The 12,365-nt window shown below is 32.6% G+C and overlaps 1 protein-coding gene across 1 annotated transcript; it reads left to right on the top strand.

Annotated features, from left to right (window-relative positions):
* Positions 1 to 1,059: 1,059 nt before the first annotated feature.
* LOC124428789 (facilitated trehalose transporter Tret1-like) lies at positions 1,060 to 7,861 on the top strand. Its single transcript, XM_046973285.1, has 6 exons — positions 1,060 to 1,135; positions 3,425 to 3,672; positions 3,849 to 4,051; positions 4,357 to 4,567; positions 6,671 to 6,959; positions 7,470 to 7,861. Exons 1-6 carry the CDS (start codon positions 1,060 to 1,062, stop codon positions 7,859 to 7,861), a joined length of 1,419 nt encoding a protein of 472 aa, XP_046829241.1.
* The last annotated feature ends 4,504 nt before the right edge of the window (positions 7,862 to 12,365 follow it).

Raw genomic sequence — 12,365 nt, 5'->3', positions numbered from 1 at the left:
TATATATATATATATATATATCTAAACAGCTCAAATTCAATTTTATATATATATATATATATATATATATATATATATATATATATAAAGTAGCTTTTAAAAAAATAAAAATACTATACCAAAGAGCAAATTATTATCTAATACAAATTTATATTTTTCTACGTTGAAGAGAACGCTTCGTATAAATTTGATACTGTTTGTTGAAACGAACGAAAACAAATAGACAAAAAAAAAGAGAAAAAAAAAAAAAGAAGAAAAATAATACAAAGAAAGAAAGAAAAGAAAAAAAAAAGAAAGAAAAAAAAATATCGGAAAACAACGCAAATTGTAATGACAACGTAAAATGAAAACTTTTGCTGTATATCACTTTAAATAATATCACAAAACCAAGAGAAAAAAGATATATATATATATATATTGAACACAAGCGAATGAACGTAACACGATTCGATTAATTTTTAAAAATATTTCTTTGTTATTTCTATCAGGAATTATCGTCTTTTATTGTTTTTTTTTTTTATTTTTCTTTTTTTTTCTATTCTTTATCGCTAGTTTTATCGACTAGAAAGTTTTATATATATATATATATATATGCATATATATAAATTTTTTTTTCTTCTTTATTGAAAAACGTATCAATTACCGTGGCATGTTTGTCGTACAATAAATTCGTACACGTCTTTCAAACTACGATGATATATACGATGTATTAAAGATCTCTATCTATCGATAAATCTTTGAAAATAATGTTACGATAAATTTGACATTAGTCGAGAGAGAAAACGATTCTGATTGTTCTTAGATCGATATAAGAGGATATTATGAGAATGAAATTATTCAAAACGAGAAAGAACATTCTCTCAGAGAGTTTTCTTTTTACAATCTCATTGGCTCTGACGTGTCATGTCAACGATTCGATATAATCGACATATCATTACTTCTCTTCAAAGCTCTTTTTTTCTTTTGTGAGAAAAAGACAAAGATATATAGATATATATATATATATATATATATATATATATATATATATATATAGAAAGAGAGAGAGAGAATGAAAAGATGGCCTCGATAAGAAGACGTATGGCGGATAACCTTCGAACAAAAACCTTCAATCAACATGTTGGTGCTATCGTTGGTGAGGGATTATAATAAAATTTGAATACTTTGCGTTTTGTTTAGAAAAATAAAAAAATAATATATATATATATATATAATTCTTACATGCAATCATAATGTGAGATATATATATATATATATATATGTATATATTTTTTATTTTTATTTTTTACGCGTATTAACTTAACGTCACAAATTGAAAAAATTTTTAAACATTTCGTTAAATATTATCAGACAACAATGTGATAATTATTTTGACAATAACAATCATAATATTCGACGTTGTATTTATTTCGCAATTAATCGATACATAATTCGTAATTAATATTGTCTCAGTTTGACAGTTTAAGAAAGAAAGAAAGAAAAAAAAAAAAAACCGAAATAAAAATATTTTTCCTATCGATCACAGATTTTCAGTAATATTTTTCCATTTATTCCGATAGTAATATAAATGTTTATACGTTTTAAAGATTAAACGTGCAATGAAATATATTAACATATACGCATACGTAAAACAGTGATTAGTTTTGTTAATCGTTCTTGAAAAATGTCGAATTTTCAAGGAAAAGGAAAAGGGGAGAAAAAGAATAAAAAAAAAAGAAAAAAGAAAAAAGAAAAAGGAAGAAAAAGAAAAGAAAAAGAAATCTCTTGAGAAAGCATTTGAATAATATACGTTCTTCTGCTTAAAAAAATAAAAGAATAAAAAATAAAAAAAAAAAAAAATAAAAAAAAAAAAAAAAAAAGAACGAACGGTGAAAAGATTTTCCTCATTCAATGGACAACAACGTCTCATTTAATCTCCTTTCCACGATGTGCACAATTTCACGAGACTAATGATAACTGAAATAGCATCAAAGAGAGAGAGAGAGAGAGAAATAGAAAGAGAATTCTGTCTAACGCAAAAAATGTCCGTCAATTAGGAAATAAAAGATGAAAAAAAAGAAGAAAGAAAGAAAGAAAAAAAGAAGGAAAATAATCGTGTATTTTTTCTCCGGCTATCTAAAAATGAGCTCCGGTGCATCGACCGATAGGAATGAATGAGGGGATTGAAAATGGATGCCGGGGGGAAAAAGGGAGAAAGGGGATTAACCCCTTTTCGAAGCTCATTGTCCCAAAGCAAAACGAAACAAAACAAAAATATATCAATGTCCATTTCTTTCAGTTCGATATTCATGCTTAATCACGAAAGTAGGATAATGGTATCGTTTAACAATTAATTGGCTAATTGGTTAATGTACATATTATTTATAAACTAATTGAGATAAAACATGATCGTTAAAATGTAAGGATCAATGTACCGGCATTGTAATGATATATGTATTAATATGTATTATATATTTCATCCTTGTGTCATAATTATATATTTGCATATCAATTCGATGGATGCAAAAATTAAAAGAGAAAAAAATCAAAGAAAGGAAAAGAAGACGAAAAGAAAAAAGAGAGAGAAAGAGAGAGAGAGAGAGAGAGAGAGAGAGAGAAAAGTATTATAGTTAGAAAGTATTATAGGTATCATCATATCGGATATTGGATATGCCCTTAAAACGAGAGATTGACTAGGCTTTTAGGTATGCAGTGTACACTGATTGACCCAATAGTCCTAATCTTCGATAACACATGTATACATAGGTATATGCACGTATGTATATATGTATTCTATCTATGTACTCTTTATCTAGGTATCTATCAAGAGTCGTACACACGTTTGTAAACATTATACCATTTCATTTGGTGATTTAACTTATCAAATGGAATTCATTTTTATTATTCCTATTGATTCTCATTCTTTCTATCTATCTATCTATCTATACATATATATCTTTATCTTTATCCTTTATCTTTATCTCTATATATCTCTTTATCTTTCTATCTCTATATCACTCTCTCTCTCTCTCTCTCTCTCTCTCTCTCTCTCTCTCTCTCTTTCTCTTTGTATCCCTCTGCAAACGACATGCATATTCCTACGAATATTGGTACAGGATGAATTCTACCGCAATGGTAATTAGTTCTTCGAATCAATCCCATATTCAACGTTGCACTTTAATCAATCCCCCATTTCCCGAAGAAATATTCTCTTTTCGACTTTTTCACGTTTCTCCAAATGTCCCTATAGAAAATATATATGTATATATACATATATATATATATATATACATATAAAGAGAGAGAAAGAAAAAGAGGGAGAGAGAATAAAATGTTAAAATAGAAATATAGAAAGAGACACAGAGAGAGAGAGAGAGAGAGAGAGAGAGAGAGAGAGAGAGAGAGAATGAATAAAAATTATAATAATATACTCTTGAAATTTCAGTATCACTCGGTGGTTTTACTCTCGGTGTGTCAGTTGGTTGGTGTTCCAGCGTTACAGAGGGTATGAGGATCAGATTTATAGCAAGTATTATGGAGCTTGGTATTATAGGTAACGCTCTAAACGTTGGCGCTTGTCTCGGAGTCATAATTGCCATTTGGATCTTCAAATTTCATCATTGGATCAGCGGAATAATCAAGATCTTACTTTACGCCATTGGTTGGTCGGTGATCAGCCTAGGAAACGAGAACGTATTGTTATTAAATTTGATCGAATTATTTTCTTTTTTACAAATCATCTAAATTCTAATATACAAAAATAATGAATTATGATATATATATAAAAAAAAAAAAAAAAATGTTTCTCGATATATAAATAGATATTTTCATTATAGTCGTCGTATTTTTTCTTTTTTTTTCATTTTTAGACATTCATGATTGTTATCGGTCGTTTCGTATGCGGAATTTCCGGTGGTATGTCCTGTCTCTTGGTACCACTTTTCATCAGTGATATAGCCGACAAGAAAACCCGCAATCGATTGTTGATTCTATTTCAGCTTTTAATAAATTGCGGAATCATGTACGCTTTCCTAATGGCTCACGTTCTCGATGGAGGTAACATTATATGGAGGTATGGGTATATAAAGAATTCAAAAAAAAAAAAAAAAAAAAGAAAAGAGAGAGAGAGAGAGAGAAGGAATGAAAAATTAAAAGAAAAGAAAAGAAAAGAAAAGAAAAAGAGCCATGAAAGAAAAAAGAAAATGAAGAAACATTTGAAGACAATCTCTCTCTCTTTTTTCTTTTTCTTTTTTTTTTTTTTTTTTTTCTTTAAGTACAAGCAAAAAAATTATTGCAAAATTAATGGACCCTCCCTAGAATACTTATGGATCAAACAAACTGCGTTAATTAACAATAAGATACTCGTAAAAATTTCAGATACAGTACAAGCTGCGGTGCTAGCTGCATTATACTCGTACTATTACGTTTCATACCAGCAAGCCCGTTCTATTATCTCGCTAGCATTGAGAATGATGAAAGTCGAGCGAAAAATTCTTTAAGTTGGTATCGTCAAAATGAGAACGAAAATGAGAACGATTACGAAATGGAAGAATTAAAACAGTTGGCTATACTCAGACGAACGGCCAAGGTAAAATTACGTATTTAGATGCCCTTAAATGCCTAGAATATTTTTTTTCTTTCTTTCTTTCTTTCTCTTTTTTTCTTTCTTCTTTTTTTTTTCACAAATAATGCTTGACGTAAGAATAATTGTACGTGAAAAACTAAAAAGAAAAGAGAGAAAGAGAGAGTCAGAGAGAGAGAGAGAGAGAGAGAAAGAACAAAAGAGAAGGAGAAAGAGAAAGAGAGAATGAAACAATAAGACGGAAGTAGGTAGCACGTTAATAAGAGCTCCGTTTATTATGTACATTAACGAGGATGTAATTATCGGTACCTTACAAAACGTTTCCTCCGAGTTACTTAGATACTTTTCCATCTCTCTCTCTCTCTCTCTCTCTCCCCCTCAATCTATTCATCTTTATTTTTCCGTCTCATTCAAAGTCTTAATAAGATTCTCCATCTTTCTCTCTATCCTCACCCTTGATCCTTTCTAGTGGTCTTACCGCATCGTCAATGACATTTAAACTAACTTTTTATAATAATAAACATATCTTTGCTTTCAATGATTTCTAATCTATAATAACATAACTATACGAAATATTTTATATATATATATATATATATATATATATATAGATATTGTCTTGGCAACTAAGTCGTTGCGGTTGTCAAAATCCGCAATGACTTAGTTGCCAGCGCCATATTGTCTTGGCAACTAAATCATTGCGGATGTCAAGATCCGCAATCACTTAGTTGCCAGCGCCATATTGTTTTGGCAACTAAGTCGTTGCGGTGACCATATCCGCAATTACTTAGTTGCCAGCGCCATATTGTCTTGGCAACTAAGTCGTTGCGGTTGTCAAAATCCGCAATGACTTAGTTGCCAGCGCCATATTGTCTTGGCAACTAAGTCGTTGCGGTGACCATATCCGCAATCACTTAGTTGCCAGCGCCATATTGTCTTGGCAACTAAGTCGTTGCGGTTGTCAAAATCCGCAATGACTTAGTTGCCAGCGCCATATTGTCTTGGCAACTAAGTCGTTGCGGTGACCATATCCGCAATCACTTAGTTGCCAGCGCCATATTGTCTTGGCAACTAAGTCGTTGCGGTGACCATATCCGCAATGACTTAGTTGCCAGCGCCATATTGTCTTGGCAACTAAGTCGTTGCGGATGTCAAAATCCGCAATCACTTAGTTGCCAACCCAATAGTAGGATTATTAAAATATTATATATACGTTCATATATATATATTAGGTGGACCGGAAAGTAATGTCGCTTTAAAGAAACGACATTACTTTCCGGTCCATAATCAGAGGGGACCGGAAAGTAATGTCACTTTAAAGAAACGACATTACTTTCCGGTCCACCTAATATTAGATTGGAAACTATGAAACGGACGTTAAATGAAAATAAAAAACCAAACAAAAACGCCCGTTTCATAGTTTCCAACCTAATACTTATATATTAGGTTGAAAACTATGAAACGGGCGTTGAATGAAAATAAAAAATTAAACAAAAACGCCCGTTTCATAGTTTCCAACCTAATACATATACATATGTATATATACAAAATTAAACATTTATACGTTCTATGTCATTCGTTGTTCCAAGTAAAATGATAATAAAGACCGATGAAATATTAAACGTCATAATTCTTACTAACGGTTAAATTCAATGGTAGGGGAGGTTATTCTTCCCCTTTTGAAAGAGCTCGTTTGTTTCGGTTTTAAACGTAATACCATCCTTTGAGAAATAATTATCAAAAGCTTTTCGTATAAATTCTTCTTCGAGATTGAATATATAAATCGTTAAAGGATTGAAAAGAAAATGTTGATAAAATAAATAATATTATTTTGCTTTGAAACTATTATTCCAACATTTAATTTATTTTCTATGTTTCATCTTTTGTTTGATATTAAAGTGTTAACGATATTGAGAAGATGCACAATGGAAGAAATAACAAAGAAAAAAAAAAAAAGAAAAGAAACAAAAAGAAACAACAGCAATAAAAAAAAAACAAATAAATCGTATTATAGTAATAATTAGATTAATTAATTAAATAAATTAATTAATCAATTGATTAATTTATTACACACACACACACACACACATTTAATTCTCTTAAACGCAGATGAGATATGGTCTAATGAAGAATCGTCGAGTACTTCATTCCTTCCTAATGTGTTTTGGTGTAATGATGATCCATCAGTTCAGCGGATTCAGCATGTTTATCACTTATGCCCTTACGATCTTCGAGACTCAAGGTTCAGGTTTATTAAACGGAAGTGAATTAACTCTAGTAGTTGGTATCGTACAAATACTATCATGTCTTCTCGCGTATACACTCATCGACGTATTAGGACGGCGTATCCTGTTGACCATATCATCCGCGTTCATGGGACTGTTCCTTGGACTGTTGGGTAAGACATTAGCCTAACAATTATTTCCTCAAACCAAGCGGCTTAATTTCTATGCACTTTGCTCTATCTATCTATTTATCTATCTATCTATCTATCTATCTATCTATGTCTCTCTTTCTATCTGTCTCTCTCTCGCTTATTCGCTCAGTTGTATTCTGCAACTAGGACATTAGAACCATTCTCGTTAACGATCTCGTTAGAATTCAATGTACAAATTTTGGGCTGCTTACTAAAGCTCCTTTAGGAACCCTTTCTACTAACATCAACCTGCTCACCGACCAGCGTGAATTTTACTATGATCCTCTTAATATTATATAATACGAATTTACAAATATCTTATATATATATATATATATATTTTTTACTACCACGTCTAATAACACAATATATCACGATGTCTATATATTCGTATAGATAAATAATAATCAAATAAAGTTACCAGTATTTTATTCCTCTTTTCTTTTTTCTGTTTTTTTTCTTTTTTTTTTTTGTTCTTTTCTCACGAAACAGGATGGTTCTTCGATAAACGACTCGAGGATCCGGAATACGATGATTGGTATTGGTGGATGCCACCAACATGGATCAGCCTATATTTCATATCTCTAAACTTGGGCGTAGCACCAATATCATGGGCACTTCTCGCAGACTCATTTCCGCAGCAGATAAATCTACTTGGTGCAGGATTCGCTGCGATCTCTAATTGGATACTTTCGATTCTTGCGATGATAGTTTTTGGTTCATTACAAACGGACGATAATATTAGAAAGGCCGTCTGGTTATTCGCAATAATATGCTGGTTCGGTGCAATATTTTCTGCCGTTCTTGTCAAGGATAACGGTAAGAAAAGTTTAAACGAGATAGAAAAGGATTTTCGTATCGACGATCAAGAAGAAACAAATTAATGAATAACTTTATCTACGTTGTTATGAGAACGAATTCATTTTCTATCGTACAACCAACCACGGCAACGTTTCGTTAATAACTGAATGAGTACATTAAACGAATGTGAAAGATTATAAGCTTTCCTCACGTAACGACAAAACTGTTTACTTGTTTCTTTTCTTTGCCTTTATCGAACGAGAATCATAATATAAAATATCATTGTTTTCTAAGAAAACACGATCAATATATATATTTATGTGTATGTATGTTTTTGTATATATACATATACAAAAATAAAAGAGAATGTTATCATAAATTTCGATAAACGATAACAACGAGTATTCCTTCTTCTTCGTCTAGTAGTAGGAGGTGGGACCAAATACCCCAGGGGCGGGACTAAAGTAGTAGGAGGCGGGGCCAAATACACCAGGGACGGGGCTAACCAGGTAGAAGGCGGGGCCAAATATCCTAGGAGGCGGGGCTAACCTGCTAGGGCGCGGGGTTAACCTGGTAGGAGGCGGGGTTAACCTGGTAGGGGGTGGTGCTAACCTGGTAGGGGGTGGTGCTAACCTGGTAGGGGGTGGTGCTAACCTGGTAGGGGGTGGTGCTAACCTGGTAGGGGGTGGTGCTAACCTGGTAGGGGGTGGTGCTAACCTGGTAGGGGGTGGTGCTAACCTGGTAGGGGGTGGTGCTAACCTGGTAGGGGGTGGTGCTAACCTGGTAGGGGGTGGTGCTAACCTGGTAGGGCGCGGGGTTAACCTGGTAGGGGGGTGGTGCTAACCTGGTAAGGCGCGAGGTTAACCTGGTAGGGGGCGGGGCTAACCTGGTAGGGGCGGGGATAAAGTAGTAGGAGGTGGGGCTAACCTGGTAGGGGCGGGGCTAAAGTAGTAGGAGGTGGGGCTAACCTGGTATGGTCGGGGCCAAATAATATCATAAAAGAAAAAACACGTTGGATGATAAAACTTTAATGAGTATTAAATCGGCCCGTTTTTTTTCTTCGTTGCATTAAAAGAAAACATTTATATCGTTTCATCGAATATTACTACATAAAATGGGCGGTAGTACGTTTTTTCATTTTTCTCAATACATTTTACAAATATGGGGAATAGTCATTCATTAGAAATCGATGTCGAAACATATACAATCACTTTATTTTCCACGAGCATTTTGCACACAAGATACTTTGATATCTCTTTCTCTCTCTCTCTCTCTCTCTCTCTCTCTTTGTCTTTCTCTTTCCTCTATAAATCTAAACCAACCAATTCACCAATCCACCCACCTTATCCTCTCCCACCTTCACTATCTCGTTTTATTCCCGTATCCTACCTTAGTATAATCTATCTTTGAGAAAAATGCAATGGTTACGGAACGAAACGAAGAGAGAAAGAAAGATAGTGATAGAGAAAAAGAAAAAGAAAGAAAAAAAAAGAGAGAGAGAGAGAGAGAGAGAGTAAGAGAGAGTAAAAGAGAGAACGAAGAAAAACGTATTTCTGCGTCGCGTAATCGCGATATCGAGTGTGGCCTCTGTATCAACTGGACTTGCGCCAATACAGACTCCGAAACCAACGAGCAAAATCTTTTCTCTCCTCTCCTCTCCTCTCCTCTTCTCTCCTCTTCTCTCCGTAGCTTTGTTTCGAGTTGAAATACCGCTGGCAGATGCATACGCTCTCCTTCTTTCCGCCGCAACTCTTCTAACTACTACTTGACAAAAATAACACGGATGCGTTTCGATGGTCTGCCATCGATGGATCGACTCTTTCTCATCTATGTATATATATACATATATGATGCGATATATATGCATTCCTTTCGTATGTAAACGGATATTTGAAGAGAATCGATCACAAAGAGATCGAGCGATGGTTGGATACCCTCTTGAAAAAAACATGAAGTTTAAGCAGAACGATATGAAGCAAACATAGTGATCGAGTATCGACATAATTACGTACTCTTAGCATTTTAAAAGAGAGAGAAAGAGAGGGAGATTGAAAGAAATATTTATAAAATAAGTATTAATATATCTTAGGTAAATAAGTGTATATGTGTGTGTACTAATATATATATATATACATATATATAAATATATCATCGACCTGAATTATTGGAAATAAATGAGACAAACATTTGAAGGAAATTCACTTATGAGAATGATTAATATTTATTTTTTCATTACTGATAAAGATAAAATATAAAAAAAAAAAGAAAAAAAAATAAGAAATATATTAAATGGTTATATACTAAGTAATATAGGATCGTCGAAGGTTTAAAGATTGATACTAACCACGGTTAGGGAGTATTTACCACGAGGTATTGCGTGCTATGAACGCGCACAGCATTCCTTATTACTTTATACATAACTAAACTGGCATATTTGATGCTCCGACGTACCCTATGTGAAAGCTTTCAGACTATAACGAGAACTATCGCCTCGGGCTAATTTATGAGGGTCAGATTTTTATATATATATGTATATGTAATAGGTAAATGTATTTATATTATGTATTACGTTCATATATTATAAAAAAAAAAACGAAGAATGATTAAAAAAAGAAAAAGAAAAAATTTTATTTCAATCCATTACTTTAGTAAATTAGCTAAAATATATATATATATATGTATGTATGTGCGCGTGTGTGTATATTATGTATATCATGTATAACAATACGAATATACATTTAAAAAATATATATATGTATATATGTATAAAATAAAAAAAGAAAGATATATTCGACATATCGTTATCTTTCTATATACGAATCTAATGAAGAACTATATATATATATATATATATATATATATAAATAATGTACTAATTAATAATTAATTAATTAACAACTATCGGCTTGTTGTAAACATTGAGAATCATGTTCTATCGCGTAATCATTTCTTAAACGATAAAATTTTTTAAACGTTTACACGTACAGATTAATTTTACAATGAAACTTTCCGTAACTCGATATTATAAGTGTACCACGATATAATACGAACACGCAAAGTACGATGGTTCTCAAGATGTTGAAAGCTAATATCGTAACTTCGATCATAGCTACAGGGCATACTAATATTTTATCGAAAGACGATAACACGTGAGCTAATACCATTGGTTTACGTAGTAAGAAAATTCAACGTTGATTTATTACGTAAAGAATAATTCATTAGAAGGATATAAGGATCAAGAAAAATTTTAAAGGAAAACGAAGAGAAAGAAAGGAAGATGAGAAAAAAAGAAAAAAGAAAAAGAACATAGTTCTCACGCGTTATTATAATAATTGTTTTATTGGATATTATTAATTCAGCGCAAAAGATGCGACGAGAAAGGAAAGAAAAGAACATACAAACAAACAAACAAACAAATAAACAAAAAGGAAAACGAGAAAGAAGAGACTCGCAATCGCAAGACGTTTGTGCTATATATATACATAAAAAAAAAAATATATATATATATATATGTATATATGCGTATGTACATAAGTCTCATACTTTCCAGCAGCTTACGTTTTCTCTACGTGAAAAAGGATTTATGGGCGAAATTCCAAAAAATAATAACGCTCGAGTGCATTCGGTTGGAAGAACGCGAGCTTTATATCAAATACGATGGGATTGGGTGCAATGCGACGTACACAAGTCTGACGGCTCGAAGTATTCAACGATAAATCGTAAAATGCTTAGGCCACGTATTATAATAATTCCTTATGAAATCATTTCTCTACCACCTTTATTCCTTGCGATATCTTTTCTCTGCAAACAAAATAAAATAAAGGAAATAAAAAAGAAAAAAAAAGAAAAAGAAAGAAAGAAGGAAAAAGAAAAAGAAAAAGATAAAATCCCATAACTCTTTTCGAGTTTTATATATTAATCAAAATTACGATAGTTACAGAATATCGTTATCAATTATCTGTCAATCTAACCATCGATTGTTATGGAATTTCATTATCAATTACCTGTCAATCTATCCATCCATCCATTCACTCTCTCTCTCTCTCTCAGTCTGATCGATCGATAATAAGTCATTATGATATCATAACACCTCATAGCTCGTTATACGCAGCTTACGAAATTATCCGAAACGTATTATGCGTCCGGTGAGGAGTACCCAACATGTCCATGAAAATGGATCCATTTCACGTAATATAATTCGAATGAAATATGTGATTAAGCCAATAACCTAAAAACCCATGATCAAATTTACCCTCTTACCTTGTTACTATCAATACCCACTACCCCACTGGCACAACTACCCCCGATAACCCACCCATCCCCCTACTAACCCCTTTAACACACTCTCAACGTTCCGGAAAATGAAAGCCATCGTACAGGCATTATATACGTGCGTGTCAGCATGCCTATAAGCATGAAAACTTTTCATGCTAGCTGTTAAAACTGCCAGACCGAAGTTCGATCTCTCTTTCTATCTCTCTATCTTTTACTTTTGGATTTTCGCCATTGGGATACTCAATTTAATTTCTGCATCGTCAGAAAGAAATATATAGTTAACCATGCAGCTTCTCGATTTGAAGTTAGCAA

The sequence above is a fragment of the Vespa crabro genome, chromosome 13 (assembly GCF_910589235.1).
Source record: "Vespa crabro chromosome 13, iyVesCrab1.2, whole genome shotgun sequence".
NCBI lineage: Eukaryota > Metazoa > Arthropoda > Insecta > Hymenoptera > Vespidae > Vespa > Vespa crabro.
Note: the sequence above shows the minus strand (reverse complement) of the source record. Positions and strands in the feature narration are given on the sequence as shown.

Excerpts from the sequence above, each read along its gene's own strand:
- LOC124428789 (XM_046973285.1), top strand. The coding sequence starts at position 1,060 with ATGGCCTCGATAAGAAGACGTATGGCGGATAACCTTCGAACAAAAACC. Across the intron at positions 1,136-3,424 it reads ACATGTTGGTGCTATCGTTG|TATCACTCGGTGGTTTTACT; the intron begins GTGAGGGATTAT and ends TTGAAATTTCAG. Across the intron at positions 4,052-4,356 it reads GGAGGTAACATTATATGGAG|ATACAGTACAAGCTGCGGTG; the intron begins GTATGGGTATAT and ends TAAAAATTTCAG.